At 31.3% G+C, this 25,746-nt stretch overlaps 1 protein-coding gene across 2 annotated transcripts; it reads left to right on the top strand.

The window, feature by feature from the left end:
* Positions 1-1,665: 1,665 nt before the first annotated feature.
* LOC130662608 (inositol 1,4,5-triphosphate receptor associated 2-like) lies at positions 1,666-25,396 on the top strand. Of its 2 annotated transcripts, XM_057461502.1 has the most exons (38): positions 1,666-1,820; positions 1,982-2,128; positions 2,706-2,827; positions 3,420-3,480; positions 3,807-3,870; positions 5,469-5,517; positions 5,808-5,895; positions 6,588-6,658; positions 7,035-7,099; positions 9,022-9,074; positions 9,226-9,276; positions 9,787-9,864; positions 10,025-10,078; positions 10,192-10,254; positions 10,397-10,461; positions 10,542-10,650; positions 11,364-11,483; positions 11,940-12,035; positions 12,627-12,715; positions 12,948-12,985; positions 14,138-14,225; positions 14,703-14,787; positions 15,139-15,176; positions 15,490-15,630; positions 15,720-15,760; positions 15,838-15,920; positions 16,005-16,094; positions 16,615-16,698; positions 20,837-21,836; positions 21,951-22,429; positions 22,505-22,573; positions 22,926-22,964; positions 23,047-23,142; positions 23,539-23,636; positions 23,714-23,814; positions 23,893-23,924; positions 24,130-24,317; positions 24,629-25,396. In XM_057461502.1, the coding sequence occupies exons 2-38, from the start codon at positions 1,982-1,984 to the stop codon at positions 24,834-24,836; spliced, it is 4,443 nt and encodes a 1,480-aa protein (XP_057317485.1). In that variant the 5' UTR covers positions 1,666-1,820; the 3' UTR covers positions 24,837-25,396. The 2 variants fall into 2 exon arrangements, with proteins under 2 accessions (XP_057317485.1, XP_057317486.1); XM_057461503.1 differs by lacking the exon at positions 16,005-16,094.
* Positions 25,397-25,746: the final 350 nt, after the last annotated feature.

The raw sequence follows: 25,746 nt of genomic DNA on the forward strand, positions 1-25,746 counted from the left end.
ATAATCTAAGAACAAATAATATTGCAGAGTGTAATTTTACAGACCGGATTAATAACATGATTTTGCAGTATTTTCTTTTTTTTTTTTTCTTTTCTTTTTTTTTTTTTTTTGCGGGGGGCGGTAGGGGGGGGGGGGCACACAAAGCCCTTCATTTAGGCCAGGGGAAGCTTTTTAGCCCTTCTTTTAGTTGGCTTCATGTTAGGGTTGTCATGGTGACTCGTTGGTTAACAGGTGGTTTGAAAAATTTTAGAAGAATAAAATTCTTAAAATATACTTCCTTTTGGATAGTAAACTCTGTTGTATTTGATGTTAAAGTATTTAAATTTATCAGGGTTTGATTTAGCAGTTTTTGAATCGAAATGCCATTTTTGCGAATCAACTCGAAGAAAATAATAAAATTGTGAATCAAATATTTTTAAGTGGCAATAGAAATGCTTTTTTAATCGAGTTTTACAAGTTTAAGAACGAACGTTGATAGAAAAGCTTTTTTAGATACACATGTAAAAATCGGCATGCATGAGGACAGTAGTATGCCAAAAGCTAACTTGAGTAAACAATAATAAGAAGAAGAGGCTCAAATGCTAAATATTTGAGCTAATGTTTTGAATGCTTCCATACCATGGCTGTTGTAACTTTTTCCTGTGAGTGACAAAGGTAAAACTATGCAGATATTGATGAACATGAGCAGCAAAAAATTGTTGTTGATATGTTTACTACTTTATTAACCGGAATCAAAAAAATTTAAATCAACTGAAATGCTAAATGCTTGTATAAAATTTTTGTTTTTACAGAATTCTCATGAGAGGTGTTCATTATTTAGAGCCTAGGGTTAATTTTTTGATAGTTTAGTAGTTTTGATTACACTTTTTATATAAGGAGCCAATCTAAACTACCGCTAAGCAACTCACTAGGTAGAAATTTTGAAAGGATAGGCAACTATAACGCTTAAATATGATTAATCTCACAAGTAATCAGGGGCTAATACAAGTCAATTTGGACATCATTATACCAATTTTGGGGACATCTAATTTGGGTGCCCAAAATAGATCTTGAAGGTTCATTTTAAAATATTAACTGTTTGATACAAACATATTAAGTTTCTCGTTTCCTGAAAAGGTTGAAAAAGAATTTAAGGGATTACCCATGCCCAAAGTAATTTCCTGGATTAACCCCTGGTATTGTATACTAAACAAATTAAAGAAGGATGTTTTTCAGAAAAAGAAGATGGTGTCCATACTAAACACTTTTTGTGTCAAAAACATCCTCATTATCACTTGAAATTTTCCAGTATTATTGTTATCAATGTGTTGGCCAGTAATTTTATATAAGATCACCCTAACTAGAAATTCCCATTATTAAAGTGAGTGGGTTCAGTGATTGTTGTACAGAAAGCTCTCTACTTGATATTTCATAATAATAATATTTGAGTGTAATGTTTCTTTACCATACAGTGCTGTAAAAAGTTATGTAACAAAAGAATTAAATTATCTATTATCAGGTGTAAATGATTCACAAAACACTACAAAATCTTACTCATCAAATATTTATATGAAAATAGCAAAAAGAATAGTTTTTTTTTCTAAAATAAGATTAATTATTTAACTTTTTTACCTTTTGATCACTATAAAATGTTGTATCCTGAAGTAAAAGGATACATCACAAAATGCACTTGTTTTAAACAATTCGTAGAGAAAGAATTAACAAGAGAAAGAAAATGATGGCTTCTTATTAATGAAATCTGGAAATACATTATGTTTAATTTGAAGAAAATTTAAAGAAAAATGGAAGAAGATAAAGTAACATGAAAAATCAGAATAAAGGTGTGTAAATGTGTAATATCAATTTCAAATTGTTTTTGTAGTAATGGATTATATATTGTTTCCACTGATATTCAATGTTTCTTTTGTTTACAGTTTTGGTAAGATTTTTTTTATCAGATTAGCAATTTTACGATAAAAACATAACATATCTTTTCTTTTAGATGGAGCCTGTTACTGAAGAAGGGTTAAAACCTGAAATCTCCATCGTTTTGCAGAATGTATTTACAGCTTGCGATGAAGAGAAACATGGACAAGTTAGAGTTTCAAAGTTGATTTCATTTTTGAAAGAGAAAGCAACTGAGACCGAAGTATGTAATCATATACGTTAAAAATTATTTTTTTACAGTGAGAAATAAACTTGCCATCCTTCAAAGAAGTCAGAGAAAAATTGCTGACTTTCTGAATCAGTCAAAAAAAGATATTAGATTATTTGGTGAAATTAATTGTAAATATCTTGCTCTGTCAGCAAAATGTTTCTGGTTCTATAGGGACAAGCTTTACTTAAACCTGAGACATGAAGGTAAGTTGCAGAATTTGATATGCCATAAGTCAGAAAAGGTTCTGAATTAGCATGCAACTTAAAAAAAAATTGGTTTTTCCAGTAGTGTCATCATCATCATCATTCCCGGCTTAACGTCCGTTTTCCATGCTAGCATGGGTTGGACGGGGTATATTAATGACCCTCTTCCAATCTGATCTAGACTGTGTTAGATCTAAACTCAACTTCCTCTCTATCAAGTCTGTCCTTATAACCTCCTGCCAAGTCTTTCTCGGTCTGCCTCTGGGCTTTGCCCCAGGAACTATCAAGTCTCTACACTTTTTTTTTTAGTGTGAAAGGAATTATTAAGTTGTTCTATATAAGCCAAATCTAATTTCGTGTTGCAGATATTTGATTATCTTAATGACCTCTCCTTGTTGTTGGATGAAGAACGTACAGACCCTGCTATCAATTGGTCAGCATGTGAGAAAGGAATGCAAGAGTGGATACAAATTGTTAACCAAAAGAGGTGTCTTATTATTTCTTCTCTGTTGCATATTAACCAAAAAGAAATTGAATATACTATTTCGCATGACAAGGTCTAAACAAAGTGTTTTTTGATAAAAAAAATGTAAAAGCATTTGGCTTTTTATTAAAAACAGAACACTATACATTTTTTTCCTTACATAGATTATCAGCTATAACCGCTAAAAAATAATTATTTTTTTCACTGTTGTGATTTTTATTTTTAAATTACAATGGAAGTTTCTATTGTTTTCCAAATGTAAACTGCTCAGCATACCAGTAAATTAGTATTACTACCAATGCTGGATATAAATGACGTGAAGTAATGCTTTGACGCAACAAGACATTCAAGACTTTCAAATAAATGTTAAAGCCCTGTGGAAAAATTTACATTAAAAATTATAAAAAAAGATATAGATAAACATATTTGTGGAGGCATGAATCAGTGAATGCATACGGGATACAAAACAGGTGTTAACTTAAAATCTTGGAACTTTTTATTGCGATTCTGTTTCCCCAATATAGTAACTGGCTAAGCCCCCTAATGTGTAATATTAATGGATGGAATTTTTACAACTTTAAATCTTTTGATTTAGTATAAAACATATAAACAGTGGATCCCCTGCCAAAAGAGTATTATTTCCTAAGAATGAGTTGGTAGGTATTTATATTCTGATTATTCTGCAGTTATAAAAATATTAATGTTTACAACCATAATAAATGTATTGAAATTCTTGTCAATAGATTTTTTTTAATTAAAAATTAAAACATTTTTTTGTGTGTCAAAGGTATTATATTCTTCACCTCAATAAGATTGGTCTATTTGTTATGGCTAAGTGCATTTGGCATGGTACAACTGTTGCATTCTCTATTTTCCTGTTTCATAAGTAAAATTTCTATATTCGTGTTATTTACATGGATGTGCAACTTATAAAAGAAAAAATCAATCAATTCTGTGAATTACTGCAAGAAATTATTTTTAGACATCTGCTAAATCAGCATTGATAAACAAGTCACTTCAGCTAAAAGATGGCAAGACAGGAAGTAGTAAGTTTTGATTCCTTTTTGTGGTAATAAAAAATGCATAGTGTTTGCAGAACTAAAGTAGAGCGGTGATTGCAAATAAATGAGGTGATGCTAGGAAAGAAATTAATTTGTGCAAGTATGACATTTTACAGTATTTGTGAGAAAGTAGGATACCGTATTTCCTCCAATAAGCGCCGCCCTCTATTAAGCGCCGCCCTCTAATAAGCGCCGCACCCTCAAATGCGAATTTCGAAATAAGCGCCGCCCTCTAATAAGCGCCGCACCCTCAAATGCGGCGCTTATTAGAAAATCAAGAGAAAATGAGATTTCAATGCTTTTATTCGAACTCTATAGTCTTCTTATTGCAATATTCATTTACATTAAGTTCTAAATAGCTAAATTTACATTTCTTCTTATTAAGTTCCTCATAAAGAATGTTTGCAATTTTACTGTTGGTTGAACAGCAAAGAAACTTGGCAGGGACGACCAAGCCAAGCTCTCGTTTCCTTTTTCCCGTTACTTTTGCGATCATCGTGTTGTTTTTATCAGATTTCAAAAATTGTTTCGTTAGTTTGGGATTCCTTTGAATGCCACATGATGCAAACAATCAAGCAACGTTTGAAAAGTTTCAATGTTGATTCAGTTATCGTCCCCGGTGGTTGTACTCCGTATATTCAAGCCCCCGATGTTTCGTGGAATAAGCCATTCAAAGCTCATGTTACCGAAGCTTACGATACATGGCTTAGTGAAGGGATCCACGAATATACAAAAGCAGGTAATATGAAGCCACCTCCGCGAAGGAAAGTAATCGAGTGGATCTTAGAAGGTTGGAAAAAGCTGTCAAGTGAGCTCATCGTGAAATCTTTTAAAACATGCGGTTTAAGCCTTCCAGTCGATGGTAGTGAAGATGACAAGATCCACTGTTTTAAAAAGGAGGGAGCTTGTCCTGATGGGGCATCACGGCTAAGAGAATCCCTGAATATCTTGCAAGAGGAAGAGAGTCAAATAAATCCTTTTGAGAACATAACAGATTCGGATGTTGAGGATGCATGCGGGCCGTTTCATTTGATTGACTCTGATCAAGAAAGCGACGAAGAAATTGATGTTTGAAATTATCTTTGTTATATTTGATAGAAAGAGAACAGGAAAAGACACGATAATTCACCCGTTATTTCTTTCTCGTACGTTACTTACCCCTCTATAGAACCCCAAATCTATCAAAAAAACTTTTACTAAGGATAGCATTCAACCAACGGATTGAATTTGAAGAATAGGCAAAAACTTCAGAAACTTGAAATCTGAAATTTCGAAATAAGCGCCGCCCTCTATTAAGCGCCGCCCTCTAATAAGCGCCGCACCTAAAATCACAAAAATTAAATAAGCGCCGCGGCGCTTATTAGAGGAAATACGGTATTTAAATTTTTGAGTCATCAATTTAAACTGCACGAAAACAAAAATGTGGTACTTCCGTCATGGAGTGTACCTTAAAAAGCTTTTTAAAGTTCATTCTATCATTCTTTCAAAACATACAGTTTTTGTTTACTTGTGTGCAAACATTGCATACAAACAAAGTTGCACCTGCATAACATTTTAAATTAATTTTCATTTACTTTTTACAGTTATGAGCACGTACAGCAATGATAGTATGGAGACGTCTGATCTTTCTTGGTATGAAAGTTTGTTTCACTTTTATTGACAACTATGTACTTATGATTTACTACAATTTGCAATACTTTCAACCAGTATAATATTTTATTGCTTTGAGGCTGCCTTTTTTTTTCTCAGTTAATTTTTATGTTCAAACTGTTTGGAGCTGCTCAGCTATAAATCCCATCATAACATTTAAATAATTTTAATCTGTGCTAAAAATTGATTACTGTCAATACGTTTTGTGTCAGAGCAGAACTGTGGCTTGGTGCATTTCAACTCTTCATGGATTTTATTTCTTTCATGTGCAGGGATCATAGTGATCTCCATGGTCGAATTGAAGAGCTTGAGATCACTAATAAACGTTTACTTGAAGATAATGTCAAATTGAAACAACATGTAAGTCTTTGGAGTATTTTTACTTTACTTGTTATAGCCATGGTTTAAAATTTATAAAATAAACGACTTTAGTCAAAGATCTTAGCAAAAATTAGGATTTATCAAAACTATTTTAGCAACAAAAAACTCTTACATTATAATATGCAGAATGTATAGTTTTAGGTAATTTATAGGTGATTTGCCTTATATCCCCGTTTCTAAAAAATTACCTGGTAGAAAAAGATTTTGTCAAAAAGGTAAAGAATAGGTAACACTTTCAAACTATGCCACAACTAAGTAAAAAAAATTTTTTTTAGATTTAAATTAAAATGCAGTAAAAAACATACATTCCATATTTTAAGCTTATACTCCCAATAGAATAGCCAATTGTTTTATGATAAATACAGAAAGAAGTTACATATTTAATAATGACATTTTTTAACTTTGTTGTATTTTTGTTTTTCATATTTGCACTGTTTAATTGTTTTATTAGCAAATCAATTAAATAAAACAGAAGAACATATTTTTAAGTCAAATACTATTTTTATCAATTTTAAAATAAACTGTGTAAGTTAAGATGAGTGAATCTCACAGAACATTTAAAAGCTGGTTTCATAGGTTTAATCTTCGAAACTCAGGAATGGTAGGCTGTGTTATTGTTGTTGTTTATATTGTTATGATAGATAATTTATAATGCATTGTTTGTTTTTTAGCTTGATGCAACTGAAGACCAAAATTCATCTTTTGTGCAAGAAAATGATCAACTGCAAAAGAAGATAATAAAGTAAGCAAGGTTATGTTTTTCTGTTTTGTGTGCAGTTTTTTTCGTTCTTTTAAATTTCACAATGTTTGATATGAATACATCAACTAGCTAGTTGGATAATTTAATAAGTCATTAGGAAAATAGATTCGTGATAAGGAATATCAATTAGGATTTTCAATTAAGAATTGTCTGTCTAACAAACAAACTAAAGGAACACTAAGCATACTTTGTGAGCCATTAGTTTTAGTGTTTGTATTTAAAAAACACCTGTAAATAAAAAAATCTAATTAACACAAAAAACGGAGTAAAACATTTAAAATGAAGTTAAGTTTATGAAAGTTGATAAAAAGTAACATAATTATACCACATTTCTGCTTTTATTCCACTTTTATCTTAGATATGAGAAATTGTTGGATGATAGTAAGCTAGTTGCTAAGAATTATGAAGAATTAAAGGCTACTGGTATGAAAAATTCTTAATTGGTGATCATAATTTTTTTTGTCAGTTCTTCATGATAAAAAAAACAAAGTTTCCCAAGTTCTCTTTTACCTATTTTGTTTTATTCATCATTGAAATTCACACTAAGAGTATATATTATATTGGCAATACTTACTCACATGAGTTAGCTCTCTGAAAAAAAATTAGTGGCTGACGTAGTAGAATAACAGTGTGCTACGAATCAAAACGTATTGTTATTTAAGAAACCTAAAGTTTCACCTGTTTCGGCATCAAATTTTTCGAAACTAACCAAAATTCCTGAAAATCTCTGTGTATAAAATAGATATTGTCTGAAAAAGGTTTTCACTTCATAGAGTATTTTCAGCCAAATGATAATGAGCTTTCCTTTCTCTCTAATTTTAAAATTTCACCTATTTTTGTATTTTTTCTTTTCACGATTCTCCTATGTTTTTAAAACAAAAAATCTCCTTTGTTTAAGCTTTTTTTGGATTCATTAACTCTATCTTTGTAAATGTTCCACTATACGGGCCAGGCTCAGGATAACGGGTAACCATCGGTTTTCGGTTTCAGGCAATTAAATTGTTTTCATTCGGCGTCTGATGAAAAATGATACCATAAGTCCAATGCTTTTAAGTGCTATAAACCGCATTTTAAAAATTTTTCGAGAATTGAGTTTATTCCCCCAGTACTTTTTTGTATACATTCGACTGTACCGGTGAACATCAATTTCTGCTGGTGTTCTAAAGATTAGCTCATTGTGAGTTAAGCTGTGATAACGCTGAACTCAGTGGTGTGAACCACCCATAATAATTTCAAACAAGACTTATGAAATACGCAAACCACCTCGCAAATAAAGTTCACAAAAAGCTGTCTATCAAATTGTGATTTGCTATTCAGATAGGCAATAATATTTGCATTATGCAGTTATTTTTTAAAATTCATTTGTGAGTTCTTCTTGAATGGAAAATTCCTCAAAATTTCAATTTTCGTTGGGTCAATCTGGAACAAACTGACTGACAGGAAGAAGAAAGACCACAAACTCCACCTAAAATTTGCGAAATTTATTTTTTGCAGACTACTTTCCAGGCATTTGGGGAGACCTTAATTCTGCCTATATTCACTTTTGAAAACTTTACTTTACGAGTTAGTTAAATAAAGCTTGTGAACACTTATCTTATCTTTTTGAAAAATAAACAATATGCAGACACTGCATTAACTATCTCGTTATTAAAAATGCGCAACTATGAAACATCCACAATGCAACCCAATTCTACAATTTCTGCTAGCAAAAAACACAACCTATCATTCATGGTTGAAAGTCGCGCGATTGAAACATTTATAAGCTTAAACGGCATTTAGGTGACAAAAAATCAAAATTTTGATATCACCATCATGTTCAGCATACTTTTTTGGTTAACTGTGCCAAATTTTGTTGAAAACAAATACCAATTTTGGCCTGAACTGTAATTTAGATGACTTCCAAGTATTTAGAGAGTTAAGGTATGAAATTTAAATTTTTGACGTTGCAATTGACTATTTCGGACATAGTTATGAGTTGGAAGCACATCCACGCAGGCGAGATAGTAAAAATAAAAAAAATAGTTACTAAGATGAGATTCGAACACACGACTACTCCCGTGTCGGTGCTCAGAAAGGCAAAAATTTCCATTCTTGTAGGACACATTTGCGTTTTAAGACAAGTACACAAACTTTTAATAAATTCACTCACTTCACTTCAAACACAACTACAAGGAACCAAGATCATACTTTGAATATTACAGAACACAAAATAGCAATGCTCCTACAAATCACAGTAAAAAGTTTCTGTTCCATAAATTTTTAACAATAACATTGTTTTCTATGTAAGGAACAATTTTATTCCTACAAAAACTAAAAGTTAAACGTTTAATTTAATTTTTATTTAGTTATGGAATATCATGTATTTAAAAATGATTTGGTGGAGAAAACCTGCCAACTTGTATGTATTTTTTTTGAAATTTTAAATATTATATTTTTCATGCCAATATAGCATTTCTATTATAACGTACTTTAGTAAATTAGTTTGCACTGCAACTATATTTGAGCAACACAAGGCATTGCTAATCTATTGTGCTGTTTCATTATTTCAGGAAAAAGAGAATACATCCTTACAAGCCGCTTTAAAGGAATATGAAGATAAGGTAATACATTGAATACTTATTCATTTCCACTAGTTTTGTCATTGTATACTTGTACTATCCCATATTTTTTTGCCTTGCTTTTATTTTTTATTGTATAAAGGGTAGTTTTCACTGCTACAATATATTGTCCACATTATTTATAATTGTATAAGATATTGTACAGATATCGCCACAACATACCATATATTGTAATTTTTTTAATCAAATTAGTTTGATTTGAAGAAACTAATACCTGATCCCTATTGAATTACCTTCAGTTGAATTGAATACATCTCTTATGTATTCTGCACAGTTGAACATATAACGTATAACAAAATGTGAACTAGTCATAATCCTTCTTGTGTATAACTGTACAAAAATTGTACACTAGTTACTACAATTAATTGTACAATATGTCTTAGCAGTGAAAACTAGTCTTAAGATTTCATTCTGAATCCTGTGCAATACCTAAACCTATGTTTAACTGGTTTCTATGAAGCAACCATTTCTTAATATATTATTTTCTTCAAGGTTTCTTTATTGGATAGTAAACTGGACTTATTAAAAGAAGAAAAAGAAAATTTAACAAGAGATCTATCAATACAAAAGGTAAAGTGTTAGGTTATAGACTTTTATATGGAATGATATTTGGAATTTCCATGCCTGCTGAAATTTAAAATTGCACAACAATTTCTATAGGTTTTATAAGGTTGCTAAAAAATTTTTGGGCCCTGGCTTTTTATTTAAATAATTTTCTTTAAATTTTTAGCAATTACAAACGCAAATTCAAGATTTGACCTCAAGTAAGGAACATATTGTTGAGGTAAGTAAGTAAAAAGATGTACAGCATTAACAATCTTTTTATAGAGACCATAATCTAAAGTGTGTGTACAAAAGAAGTTTTTGTTTTTATATTGATTTTATTTTGTCAAACAGGAGTCAGCAAATAAATCAGAATACATGAGTTCAATGATTGCTGACTTGTCACTAGCTAATGAGGTTGGTGTGTCTTTGTATGTTTTGTTTTTGTACATTGTGAATTTTATTTCCTTTTTCTTATTAGATTTTGTTATTTTAGTTTTTAGTTCCTCCTTCCTATGAAGTAATACCAATTTATTGTTTTCGTTTTGAAAATTTATAGGTATTAAAGGCACAAAAGAACAATATTGAAAACGAACTTTCTGAACTGAAACAGGAAGTGTGCAGGTGAGTTTGATTAAACCAACAAACTTTCAGACCAAATTTTTGTTGGAAAAACATTTTTCCTGTTAATTTTGTTTTACTAGAAATGCCATGTTGAACAGATTTAGTGGTATCCATAGCACTCCTTTACTCTCAAGTACAAAATGTGACAAGTGGCCACAATCTTTAGATCAAGAATTGAAGGAAGGATTGGTATGACCAGCTGAGAATTTTATTCTTCTTACTACCATTTATCAACTTTTGTTTTTTTTATTGCAACCTTTAACCTTTGTTGAAAAAAGTTTTTATCCATTTACCTAGGAAATCTTTTATTGTTTTTATTTTTACTCTTTTGTCTTCAATACAACATAATATAAGTTTAGTGTAGACATGTACTGATTTTAGTGTTAAGTGTAGACAGATACTGATTTTAGTGTTTAGTGTAGACATGTACTGATTTTAGTGTTTAGTGTAGACATGTACTGATTTTAGTGTTTAGTGTAGACATGTACTGATTTTAGTGTTTAGTGTAGACATGTACTGATTTTAGTGTTTAGTGTAGACATGTACTGATTTTAGTGTTTAGTGTAGACATGTACTGATTTTAGTGTTTAGTGTAGACATGTACTGATTTTAGTGTTTAGTGTAGACATGTACTGATTTTAGTGTTTAGTGTAGACATGTACTGATTTTAGTGTTTAGTGTAGACATGTACTGATTTTAGTGTTTAGTGTAGACATGTACTGATTTTAGTGTTTAGTGTAGACATGTACTGATTTTAGTGTTTAGTGTAGACATGTACTGATTTTAGTGTTTAGTGTAGACATGTACTGATTTTAGTGTTTAGTGTAGACATGTACTGATTTTAGTGTTTAGTGTAGACAGATACTGATTTTGTAGGCATGTTCTAATTTTTTTTATTTCAGGAAAACTCATTGGATAACCACATTCAGCCAATTCACGATTTTTCGGATGGTAGTGACTCATCTTCACAGGTGAAAAACTCACCAATTAGAGATCGATACACATCCTTTGCACAGAAATGTGTAAGTTGTTCTATCTTTCAAAAATAAGTGAATTATAAAAATTTATATACTTGTAAACGCTATTCTTAGTTAATATTGAAAATTATTTAAAACTCCCTTTGTAAGGATCCTTAACGATTCCAATAGTTTTGTGTTGTTTTTTATTTAAAACATTGTTTAAATTGCATTTGTGGTAAAAACTGAAGTACATAGAAACCAATTATTTTCAGCTAATAGAAACCAGGTGTTGATTGAGAGGAAGTTGAAAACAGTTACTTTAATGATCATGTTCTTGGTAATGACTATAGCTATTAACTGATGACATTGACAATAAAAAAAAATCATTCCTAAGTAATTTAAATGACAATAATAATAACAGTAACAAAAAGCGTATTTCCTAATTTCAAAAAATTTGAATGAAGTTATTGCGATTCCCCTTTTATATCCACCACAAGGTCAATGTTGTCGTTTTTTTAGCGTTCAAAGTTTAAAGAAAAGAAAGAGCTTATATTTGACAAGATAGAAGAAATTGTTATGAACCCAAATACAAGTGCTAATGTGGAAAATACATCGGTGGGTATCTACTTCTTCAATAGAACTGCACATTTTTATTTTCATACACAATATTTACACTTCTAATGCAAGAACAATTGGCAGCTTTCTTTCTAGCTTTCTTATTTCTTGTAAAGCCAAATTATTAGGACCAATATTTCATTGGTTTTGCACTACTAGAAGAATTGTAAGGAATCCCAATGTTCACAATGTTGGTGGTCTTATATTGAAGAGCTGCCCAAGTTGTTAAGTAGACCCCATTTTTTTTTTATTTTAAAGTTATAATGTTTTACCAAACATTTAAGGAAGTCTGGGACAATGAAACGAGTTTCATTTCAGCATAATTTTATATGTTAATTAATTCAACTCTAAAAATATTTGGGAAATCTAAAAGTCTGTAGATGTGGATATGTGAGAACAAAAGAGCTTTTTTAAAAGACTTGTTAAACAAACCGAAAAAGCCGTTAATATATGTGTAGCATTAATAAAATGATAAAACATTTCTGTATGTTTCTTAAAGTTCTACGCCGTTCTTACATTAGTTATATTTTTAATGAGATCAACGGACATTCTTGCTTCGTTTGTTTCATTACCAATAAATTTATTATACAGCTTATTTTTGATGATCTAAACAAAGACTTCGAATCATTCACTGAAAAAATTTCAGAGCTTGCACAAGAAAAACAAGAAGCAGAGAAAAGGTGAACAATCTTGCTACTGTTGCTGTTTTTTCGTTTTGTTTTTATGGTCGTTGTTTGTCGTGGTGGTTGTTTTTGTATTTTGTTGTTGATTTCATGTGTATTTTCTATTGTCATTTTTGTTGCTTGTGGTGGTGTTATTGTTGTTGTTAATACCTGATGTGTTTTGCTTAAATTTTCTTTTAATGTCACATAAAAACCTTGGAAATGTCCAGTTTTTCATTTTATCTTGCAGAGCCTTGAAGTTATCGTCTGCACTGAGAAAGCTAAAAGGTGAGTGTGGATACATAGAAAGAAAACACAGGTGAAATAATTCTTATGAAATACTGTCTTCTTGCTTGTCTTTTTCATTAAAGCCTCTTTAAATTTAACTGATTGATTTTACTAGAAAAGCTCTTTGTGTAAATTAAAAATTTGAATTACCAGAAACCAAGATAAGAAATAGATAGTAACATTGAAATTATTTAAAAAGGAGAATATGGAATTTCATTTCTGTCTTTTGTATAAACTTCCCTTTCTAACATAATCACCCAGCTGTCTTGTGTAGAATCATTGTTTCAATTTCTTCTTTCATGTGTTCAAATCACACGAACAACAAGAGCTAACCCTTTTTTAATTTCAACTAAGAATCGAAACTTGATAATTTTAAAATAAATATTTTAACATGTGTATTTTAGAGATGAACTTTTATGTATTTAACTCACCATAAAAAGTCTTCTGAAGTTTTTAAAAACAATTCAACAACATCTAACTGTTTTTGGCGTATAAAAATAGTTTTTACATTAAACAAAATCTCGTTAATCTCCACATAATTTCTTTTGAATTGATTGGTTATTAGATTATGTTGTAAGTTTTAGTTATAACATGTGTAGCAAATTTAGCGAGACATCAAATTTGTGGCTTTTTTCCGAGTAGTTATTAAGTTTGTTTGTTCTGGAATATGTAAATAAATATTTGAAGTTGGTAGGAACCAAATGATATGGAATGGGACTACTACGGTGAGAACCCTACTCAATTATAATACAAGTAAATTTTATGAAATAAAATAGTTAAAATATTTATTCTCACATTTTGAACTTCTACACTATTTCTACACATCAGTTTAAAACCAAAATAACATTTTACTATAAGACTATAAATTTCATCGTTGTAACATTTTTATTTATATCTGTTTTGCTAACTATGATAACAAAAGATCTTCCCAGCACTGATAAAAAAAAGTGTTTTTAAACTTAATTTTAGCATATGGTTTAAAATTTATCAGTTATTTAATTGTAAAGTTTCCGTGTAAATAAATTTAAATGTTAAATCATTTTTCATATTATTTTCGTCTGTGAGCTAGGTCGGTAGATAGGATGTTTCTTTAAATTTTTTTTCTTTTTTGTTCGTTAATTTTTTAGTTTGTTTTCTTTTTCTTTTTCGTAGATGATAACCAGTTCTTGCAAGACTCAAAGGACAAAGCGTTGTTGAAGTTTGGAAATTTATCAATATCTTCCATGGAACTAGAAGAAAAGTATGGTTTGATTAAGTGCCCATATTTATTTACTGACTGACGGCCTTGTGATAGAGCGTTCACCTCCAGTGCGGAAGGTCTTGGATTCAAACCCCGCCCGAGTCATAACAGAGACCATAAAAGTGTGAATCGATCCTTTCTGCTTTACATTCAGCATGAGAATAGGATCGATATCTTAGGCGGTTGCGTAGTTAAGCAGTTGTTGTGCTTCCGCGCTTTTCGTAGCTCAAATGGGAGCTTTAAATGCACTAGAACCCCCTTCGCAGGACCCTTATTGATAACAGTTTCTACAGAAACTGAAGAGGCTATCCTGAGTAAATAATAGTAATAATATTCCTGATTGCATATTTGTTATTTTTCGGTGTTTTTGTTCAAAAAAAAACTATTCTTAATTTTTTTCTTTAAAATAGAATTTCTTGATAACCAAATCCAATTATCTTATATATTTTTGTATTTATATTCTACCTATTTTTATAGAAAGAGTGAATTAATTGAAGAATTAGCTGAGAAAGAAAACACAGTCAAAGAATTAAAAACGCAAATAGATCATTTAAAAAAACAGGTAGTCAAAATATTGCTTTGGAATTTTTGTAACTTGACCCTAAGATATGGTCTGTTTCTCCACAAGGTTGATGGAGAGTTCATAATTTTACTTGTTATGTACGTAGGGCGTTTATGATAGGAAACAAAACATAAAATTAAGTTGTTTTTTGCTGACACTTAATAAAAAGCTTCGTGTGAAGTCGTCTTTTTTTTTAAATTTCCAAGGGAATTGTAAAGGTGTTGTGAATAAGGAAGACAGGGATACACAATTTCCTAAGGAAGATTTTTTCGAATTTATAAGACGCGTTCGAAAGTGAGAGTATTTTAGTGAGGTTTCGCTTTGTGTTTTTACTCGGGTTTATATTTCTAGCTTGCTGAGGAAAAAAAGAACACGAAAGAACAGATAACGTAAGAAACTAAATATTTAAAACATTCCACAAATACACAATACTCGCGAAATTAAGTACTCGAAGTGTGAAAATCTTAGATTCGTGGAGTTTTCGCCATTTTTTATGAAACCTGGAAAGGTCTCAGTTTTTTTTTGTATCAAGCTTATAAATTTTTAAAAGTCTTTCCTTGAGTGAAACCGTTTAGTAGTTGTTGTATTAATCATAAAAAAAAAAAAAAAAAAGAGTTGTCGATACAAAACGAAAACTCGGTGGATGTGTGGATGTGTGCTGGATTCGAAAACGTTCTACCAGTTAAAAAAAAACTTTTTTAGGTATTGTACTAAAAGCACACAGACGTTGGAAAACAAACAAACATCTCAAGGTACACAAACCTCCGACAGTGCACAAGTTTTAAAGAGCGTATCACCTGCTAGGAGCATGTCAGAGCAACAACAAATACAAGATTTAAAGAGGTTAGTGTTGGTTTTTATGTTGATTATTGTGTAGTAGAACTGTACTTACGGTTAAAAAAACCTCGTTTTACTTGATTTTGTTTTTATAGGCTTGTTACAAGTTTAGAATCGAGAAATCTAGAATTTTCAAGTACGTGTAATATTAGATGTATTGTTACAAAATTACGGGCAATGAAATAAAAAGTTTTGTTATTTTTTTTTCGGTAGGGAAAGTGTTTGATATGGAAGATATGTTGATGGGAAAAGATGACGTCATGGAACAGCTGAAACAAGACCTCTACACCACTCAGGTATCACGTGACATCTAAAATAATTTTAAGTTTGATGTTTTGCTGTGTGGCGGAATGAAAATATTTTTCACTGATATTTTGTAGAATGTTCTGTCTACCTTGAAACAGAAGTACGAATCTGAACTTTCACACATATTTCAAATTATACCAAAGAATGTGCCCTCTCATACCATGGTTCGTGCAATTTTTTTCGCGTTTGTAGATATTTTTGTTTGCGTTCGTGCATATTTTTCTTCGCGTTCGTGTATATTTTTCTTTGTCACTTTACAGGCCCAATTTAATTGGACATTTTTCTGATTTTAAAGAGAAGAGTGAATTTAAAATTTGTCAATTTATTCATTATTTTGAAAGTCTATTTTCATAGTAAACTGTCTGTCTCGAGTTAAAGTTTTTTCGGTCATTAATCATTTGGTCGTGTTTCAAAAATATAAACTTTTTGTAGCTGTTAAAGCTTGCAAATTTTCTGAAGACGTTGTTGTGTCCTTATGGATAAGTAGCATGTCGATAAATCTTAGAAGGAAGTTTATGTCAGTATACAACGGTTTTTTTTGCTTTTTATCTCTGAAAAGGCTTATCCGAAATTCGGGAGAAATTTAATCCGCCTTTACTTTTTTCACTTGCGATAAATTGGAGTATTTTAACTTGTGTTGCCATCTGTTTTTTTAATTTAAAATTCGTGTTTGTTGTTCAACAGAAGCAGTCGATCACATATCAAGATATCACAGACCAACTATTTTTATTCATGAAGCAGTCTGAGTACGAACATAAAAAGTTGATGGTAAGTCAAATCTTCTTCTTGTGTAAACAAAGAAAATTCCTTTTCTCGGTCTTTTTTCCTTAATCTCGGGAACTGAAAGACCTTTAGAGCCTTGAATATCCATCGTTCACTAGAAAAAAAGTCTTAAAAACCCAAAATATGTATAATATTTCCAACAACAGTCTAATAATGAATTTTTTACGTATCTATTTTAAAAATATCTTTCCTTCCGATAGAATTTACATGTCATTTTCGGTTTTTGTTCCATTGACATCCATTGTACCTTGAACAACTGTCCTGTAGATAAAATATTTGTCCCTTGCTTTGAACATAAACGTAGTAACAAAAAAAAAATGAATGTTCTAATCAACCAATCACTACTACCTCACTTCTGAACTCGTGTTAGAAAAATTCTCCAATAAGACGAGCATCTACAAAATAGTTTCTCTTTCATCTACATCCTGGAGAGATGTTTCAAACGGTTGTATCAATACAATAAGATTCATTTAGAAAATATTTCGTGCATTAATATTAATTTCATCTAACTTATTTATGCATTGTTGTTTTCTTGTCATCGGAAAGTTTGCGTGGTTTGTGTAAAGTTTAAAAATTTTTATTCTATATTCATGGTAGCCGTTGAAACAGGTATTGAGTTGATATATCTCCACTTAAATTTTCATCAATATTTTGTCGCGCGGTGCACTGACTGTGATTTGAAACTCAACAACAGAGAAGACGATGTTAAAATGTTTTGTTAAGAAGCTTAAAGATGTGAAGCTTAGACGTTGTACTAACTGCTGTGTGGCTTACAAGATACTCGATTAAGAATAGTTATATTGCATTGATGTTTCATTTTCTCAAATATATTTCTAATAATTCTTCTCATTTTTTGATATCTTTATCTTGGTTGTAATAAACCTTGCTTCTACACCTTTCCTCACCAGCATGCTACACCACGTTTCACGAAGGTTATCTAAACTACTTCTTTAATACGTAACCTGGTACATAATTAATACTATTTCCTTGTTGTTTCAGTTCGATGAATCTTTATAAATTTATAACGGTTTTTTTTGAGATCTAAAAGAGAAAAAAAATTTGCTTTCTTAAGATATAAAGGCGAGGTAAAGATAAAAAGATGTTTTTTATATAATAACTATTTATTTGTGTATATTTGTGTTATCATTTCTTGTTTCGTTATTGAATCTATCCAAATATATGAGTTATTATTAATCAAATAACCTCATAAAAGATTTGTTCGCTTTTTAATAAAGTTTTTAAGATATCTTTTTTTTACCTGAACAATTTATACGTTTGTTTGATATAATGGTTGCACGACTTCTGATAATTTAAGAAGGATACATTTGTTTGATATAATGGTTGCACGACCTCTGATGATTTAAGAAGGATATTTTTGAATTCACAGGTACAGTTTGTTTTTCTTGTTTTGAAAAAGTTTTTGGCGGTGCCGTATTTATTTTTTTAACCAATATTTTGTTCTGTGAACCTTCTTACGCGTAAATAAGTCTCCCCTTCATAAAAAACTCCTGTGGTGATAACGAGGGGTGGAATTAATTATTATTTTTGCGTTTCGTTTTTTTTTTTGCTTTATTCAAACACGATGAAAATTAGACGACAGAGATTTTAGAGCTGGTTTCTATCTTAATATTTAATGTGTTAAAAACATTGTATGCGAGTTTTCTTCGTATTCTTCGTATTCTTAGTATGTAGCAAAACAAGGAAAATAGTTGCTGTCTTGCAATTTATGTGTGCACAAAAAAATGAATTCAATATTTGTTATTTCATGTTAGAACATGATGATTCTCTTTAAAAGATCATGCTTTTTATTTTTTTTAATCCTTAATATGATTTTATTTATCTTCGTTACTATTATTTACTTAATGTACCATTCATACAAATAAATAAATAGACTTTACTCCCCCTGTTTTATGCATGCCGCGTAGTATCGTATGTTTGACCCAATACAAAATTTCAGGGGGTATGTTACTTTATTGTACGGTAAGATTTTTAATACTAGTGCTTTGCCATTTATCGTAGCTAACTCTACCATTTCTGAATTTATTCATGAGTCAGATTCACAAATATATTTATTTGTTCTTTCAAAACACTTGACCTAGATAGGCCTAGATAAAAAAAATTTAAAAGTTTCTTCCCTTTTAGAAATTATTCAGTAAAAACTTTTAAATAACTCTTTCATCTTCAATTACTTTAAAAAAGTTTCAACTTTTTTCCAGATACCTTTCTTTAACTTGGTAACTGTTTATCTATTCTTTTTGTGATAGCGAACTCTCATCGAACTTAAATAAAAATATTTTTTAACCAATAAAATAGAAAAAGTGTCGGTAACTAACTACATGTGACAAAGTGATAAATAGTCTTGATGCAACGTCACTACAGACAGGCTTTGCAGTCGTGGAAACATTCTTTCTATCATTTTAGCAACATGTCCAAACCCTCGACGGAAGCTGTTTCGACAGTTGCAAACAAGCCATACAAATTGAGTGGTGATTAATTTGAAATAATAATTTTCTTCATCCTGGTTTTTGATTACTCTGTTATTATACATGCTGCATGCGCATTTAACATTTGTCTGTTCGTTTTATATACGATGGTCGTTTTAACACCCATCGCTGAATGGCGGTAATTGTTACAACGTGGCGTAAAAAGAAGCAAGTTGATCTTAATAATTGAAATAACGCTCATATGTATAACTATTAAGTACCCATTACAACTCAGTGCTCTTTTAAGCAGAATATGACCCCCGTGAATCTAGAAAAAATTAAACTTAATTGCATGTTATTGTATCAGAGTTTCCGGAGGTAGATTCAGTTTATTTTAAAGTAGCTATCATACCCGATTCGGTTATAATATAGAAAAGTAATTTTATTGCAACGACGAAATTAAGATCAGTATGTTTCGTTTTGACTTGATAATTTTGTAAAACGCTGTTGCAAGGTAACGTGTTTTTTTGTTGTCAATATTTCTTGTTATTTTCGACCTGATTAAAAAGTATTTTCTCTGTTTTTTTGTAATTTTACATTTGCATCCATCCTATGTCCACTATATTTTTATATGTTTATTGATATACATCTCCCATCTCATGAAATATTTCTCAAAGTAAAGATAACAAACTTCTGAAAAATTCACCTCAGCATTTTTGTTTTCTCACTACCGAATGATATTTTCTTCATATCACAACACAGCGTGAAAAAGATTAACTGCTTCTTAATTACTCAATCGATTAGGAATAATCTTTCTGCGCTAAAATAGTTCCATAGTCGGTTTAAACTAATCAGGTTAAAACTGAGACCTCTATGAGCTAATTTGAGATGCATTAAAAGCTATAATTTTAACTCACAAACTCGCATTTTTGCTTTGTCGTCGATTTTTTCCCTGGTGCATTTAAGACAATACCGTAAAAAGTTACGATTCGTAATTACTCCGTCTAAAAGGATTTTGTCTCCATGCCTCGGTGTTGTGAAAGAAAACACAATTAAAGACAATATCTTGTTCGATCTTAAGACTGATGTTTATATTTGGTATATTCATTTAATTTGATAAGTTTTACTTTTTAAACAATAATAAAATTGCACAGTCCCTCCTACTGTGCAAGTCAAGGCGACATTCTTCTGTTTATTAGCCGTCCCACTTGCTGCGACATTTTGTCGTGTTTGTCGAAAGAGAGTTAACATCTCATCTGTCGCATCAATTTAGATAGTTTAAACATGAAAATTTAAACATGAAATGTAGATAGGTGTTCTGTTACTTTTAAAGTTTACTTAAACTTGTCAACATGGTCATATAATTATAACAACTAAGAGAAGTATATTGGTAATAATGGTTTAATTTGGGATTATGTTCTTAGCAAGTGTTGTTTTCCACAGATGCTTTCACATCAAACATTCTTTCAAGGTAAAAATTGGAACTTTGTTGTCAGCGTAGTCGGCTGCACTATTTTGAGTAATCTTGTGTGTTATTTGGAAGTTATCATCTGTTATAACGCTTGGTTACTTTAGAATTCATATACTGCATATTTTCGGAAGGCACTTTACTTCCTAAACACAACCTGGATTGTTATTTAATTTCGTTATGTTAAGATTTTTTTAGACAATTACAAGCGTGTAGCTTTCTTTCTTTACAGGGTGTACGAGAATCTCCTGAAGGTGGCCCGCGGTCATCAGACGCCACGCAGACGGATAATTATTCAACAGATTTTAAAACCACGCAGAACTTGTATGAAGAAAGTGTAAGGACGAAGCCACGAAGTGATTGTAGTGTACAAACTGAACTTGACATGTTCACCATGGATAAAATATTAGAAGCGTATGAATTAATACCGACTTCTGTAGAACCTGTCATACCAGAAAGATTGCGTCGACATAATTCTATCGAGCTGAAAGGAGAGGACACTATCGATGCGAGTGTTGTTAATCAACACGCTCCAGCACATTCTCCTGTTATTGGCAACGAAATGGAGGGAGTTTGGAAGTATGGAAATAACGAAAATGTAAACTTTCATCACGCGAATGCGTTAAAAAATATAGAGGAGGAGAGCAGTGTATTTTCTCAGAAGGAGAACGGTGAAATAAACAATAAGGAGGAGAGAAAATTCTCTTCTGAAACTGTAATATCGAGTCGATCAACACTACCCCCTGTTATTTTAACACAAGACGAAAATGAACAGGTTGGCGAGTTACTTACTGTTCATAATAGTAATAATAATAATAATAATATTGAGTTGAATAATGAGGATCATAATTCGTTGTTGCCGAAAAATGTCGTAAATCTTAAAATCGCAAACATTATCGAGTTTGATCGATCAGATATTTCATCTGATAGCGAACCCGAGGGTTGTTTCAAAAATCGTAGACGGAAAAGAATTAGTTTGAGTAAGCGAGGTAAAGTTAGTAATGAAAGTGAACAATCTCCAGTAGAAGAAGTTGTGACAGATGAAAATAATAATACACTGAGACACAAGCAAAGAAGACTGGGCGTGTCAGCAGAACCAGTTCGTGTTTCGTGGAGTAGGTTACGTGAAACCTTTAAGCAACAGCAAATCGAAAACTTTGAATATGAAGAAGACGAAAAGAAAGAAGAAACGTCGGAGCATGTAGACGAATGCACTGATGAAGTAAGGCAAGGTAACATGCCCTTTTTTATTTATTTATTTATTTATTTATTTATTTATTTATTTATTTATTTATTTTACTTTATTATTTACACGAACTAGCATAATTTTGACAATTGAATAATAGACGCAGATCTCAAAGTAGAAGAAGATACACAACTTCATTCATCTGATATTTTCGACACTGAGAATGCTTCCACACCGTCCGTACCAGTAATCGAAGTCGTCGAAGATCAGGACGATAATCACTCAACATGTTCTGAAGATGTTCCAATTGTAACGACTGAAAACCTGACTGATCCACTTGCAACAGGGATGGAAAGCGATGTACATATACAAACTTGTAAAGAAGAGGATGAAACAAAAGAGGAGAAGGAGAATGATAGTAATGAAGCTATAAAAAAACTCTCTTCTTGTTCCATTAATTCTCTGCAGGTACCAGCTGTGGTTTATAAGAAAAAGAACAACCTCTCTAAGCAAGAGCGAGTTGTGATGCCGTCATCTTATGTCGATATGAAGGATGAAGATATGGAAAAGAAATTCAACAATCTTGTCTTATCCTTCCAAACTGATCAATTCACACTTCAGAAAAGAATGGATAACCAGGTAATTATATTATTTGATGTCAGCTTGATGTTTTCGTGGGGCACTGGTGACTAAGTATATTTCGTGTTGCTATAGGAACGTGCAAGAGATGTTGCAGAAGCTAGCATGGATAAAGAAATTGCAAATTTTAGTTCGAAAATAAAGGTATTATCATACGAATTTATGAAAACAGTATATGTGTTTAGCTTTTCTCTACGACCTCCATAGAGATTACCCCGTAGTATAATAAAATGTCGCCACTACTACTAAACTTTTTATATCAAGTCTAATACCCTTATATAACCGTCATTTTATGCTCTCGTTCGATAATTTTGCATCTTTCCTTTCTTATCTTAGAAAAAAAGAACGGCCATCCATGGTTCTAGAAAACATAGTTACAATAATTGTCTGTTACTTATAGAGATTATCCGTGATAACATGTCGCCACTACCACTACCCTTATATCGCTGTCATTTCAGGTTCCAATTCCAATTATTTGCATTTTTTCATCCCTTAGGATTTCCGAAGACTCCAAATTGGAACACAAGAATTTGAGGTCAGTTTAATTTTTTTTTTCATATGACTAAAAAATAAAAATTTCTCAATATTGTCTAATCATTTCTGAATCCTGTGTTTAGGAAGCGTATGTATTTCTTCAAAGACAAGCTGAAATACTTCGAAAAGCAGCGATGAAAATATCTGCTCAATCCGAACAGCATGGTTGTTATCAGCAAGTAAGAAAACAGCACTCCTCGTTTATTTAGATTGAAAATGTCATATGTAGTAGGCTTGTGGATGGAGGTAGTCTGCTTAACAAACAGTTATAACATTCGTTTGTTACCACCGCCATGTAGAATTGAGATATTTTTTTTCGCAATGCCTTGATGAAACACTGCAGTGGAATTTCTGGGTGTTATTGTTTGGTTAAATTTGTAAATTATCAGTACTGTATTATTTGGCTAGATGAGATTTTAGGATTCTGTTTTCGCATCATCCTAACTGAATCTAGATGTAGAGATTTATTCACTGGGGATACAAAAAGGAGATGTGTTACATGACATATTAACTTGTGTCCCAAAAAACCGCTATCCATGGTTCTAGATACTTAGTTACAATATTGTGTAATCTAGGAGTTTCGTGCTGTCCCCAACATGGAGCTGATGATTGCATACACTGAAATTTTGAAGCTAAACATGACGAGAATGGCTGATGAGTTGAATGAATGCAGGTAGAGTATTACCAGTGAATATCAAACTTCTTCCCTTGTTTTACATGCAACATAAAATGGAAAATTATTTTGTTTAGGAGACGATTGCAGTTTGGTTCAGATCGTTCAGATTTATCAGATTTTGAATGCTCAAAACCAACTGATGAAGGAGAGTCAAATGTTGAAAACAACGATGAAGGTGTGTGGTATTCGTATTGTACTAACATTTTTATTACGAATTACATCTTTCAACTATCAAATATTTATGTCGTTTTAGAAACTCTTGGTGGTGAGAAAAAATCGTTCGGTGTAAGTGTGACCATGTGTTTTCTTGTTTTCTCTATTCTTTTCTTCCCTACTCTTTTCTTCGCAAATATTTTTGTTTTTATGAGAGACGTTTTGGCCTACATGTTTTTATGAATGCTTAAAATGTTCAAGTTTGTTGAGATGTTTCTGTCAGATTTTATAGCACAAATTTTCAATTAAATAAAAGATCTTACCAAATGTATTGTAGAAAACTCGTAAGAATACTTTATCTGGAATATCTCGAACACTCATGTTAGCACAAGGCATGTCGAGTAAAGTTCGCAAGAGGAGAAAAGAAGCTTTAAATTTGCAACCTTTGATAACAAAACGTGTTAGCTTTGGTGAAACGATAGTTACTGATGATGTAGATTCACCAAGAGCGCCTATCATTGAATGGTAAGTGATGGGTTTTATCGGTCTTTCTCTTGTGGCGCCAAATATAAAGTGATTTTGAGCGTTGAAAGTTCTTAAAAATGGGTGAAATGTAATGTCACACAAACAACCGCATGTATCTAAAATTTCAAACACTTTAGTAAAGGCTTATATATATAGGGAGTTCTCCTCACTTAATGACTTAAATGTTTGTTTTTCTTAGTATGAATGGCCACGGTACGAAGGCCTTTACTCCATTCGCGCGAAGATTTCATGAATAAGGGTAATCCAAAAAAAGGTCGTCTTATAATCAATTTGTTATTTTTTTATTTCAGCTCATCCGATCCAGCCGGAGCAACATTACAACAAATAAAAAGCATCGGTTTCAAACTCCTCTTATGTTTCTTTGCGTTCATCTTTTTCTATTTCTTCCTCTTCACAATAAACACCCTAGAGATCGATACTTTAAAACTGCACGATAAATTATTACAATATATTCCTCACTCGATTGAATACCAAACCAACTCAGAAGAAGACAGGTAGCAGTAGCACTAAACTGGATATCATACCAAGTTGGTTCAATATTTTGCTAACCTTTAATATTTGCATATTAACATAGAGTAATATATTTTTACTACTTAATTTACACTTTGTGATTTCAATTTGGGTCTTCTGAATTTGCTATGGTAAGGAGAGACGCATCTAGCTTATATTATGGTCTTTGAAAATGTTTTACGAGATTATTGATGCAGCCCAATAGAAATACTCTTGTATTCTTGTTTATTTTTTTAGAAAATTATTTTTTGTTAGTTTTTTGCAGATCCACGCATTTGAAGTTGTATATAGCGAAAATTTGTCTCGTTTATCTTTGCAGTCTTACTTTTTGTCTCGCTTAGTATTTCGAATAACTTTCTTTTGGGTTTTTATAGTGTTTTTATATTTGCACTTGTTGTTGATAGTGGGTTAGTTTTTAGACAGATCATTTTTGTGACATGTATATTATCGTTGTTCCATAAAACTGTAAGTTTTGAAATATTTAAATTGTAAATATGTCAGAAAAAATAAATAAATAAATTATTTCCAAGGTAATAATTATTTCTTATATTTCAGATTTTAAATATAAATGGATGAGTGAATGAAGTATGAACAGCGTTTACCATTTTTGTACAAGTCAACAAATTACCCAGATTTATTAAAATTTTAGGTGGAATTTTTTTTTTTAACTATTTGCGCAAAATTTAGTCATTTTAACTACAATTTTACCAACAAAGCTACTTTTCGCCGACGAATTTTCGAATGAATTTATATGAAACAATTTTTTCAAATCAAGTGCTATGTGAAAAATAAACATATAACCGAGGAAAATAAACAAATTTTTATGTTACAACTCGAAATGTAAAATAGAAATCTTTAAACCTTGCGTCATCTTATTTTTAAATCGTTTTGGTTTTTA

Source organism: Hydractinia symbiolongicarpus, chromosome 10 (assembly GCF_029227915.1).
Source record: "Hydractinia symbiolongicarpus strain clone_291-10 chromosome 10, HSymV2.1, whole genome shotgun sequence".
Lineage (NCBI taxonomy): Eukaryota > Metazoa > Cnidaria > Hydrozoa > Anthoathecata > Hydractiniidae > Hydractinia > Hydractinia symbiolongicarpus.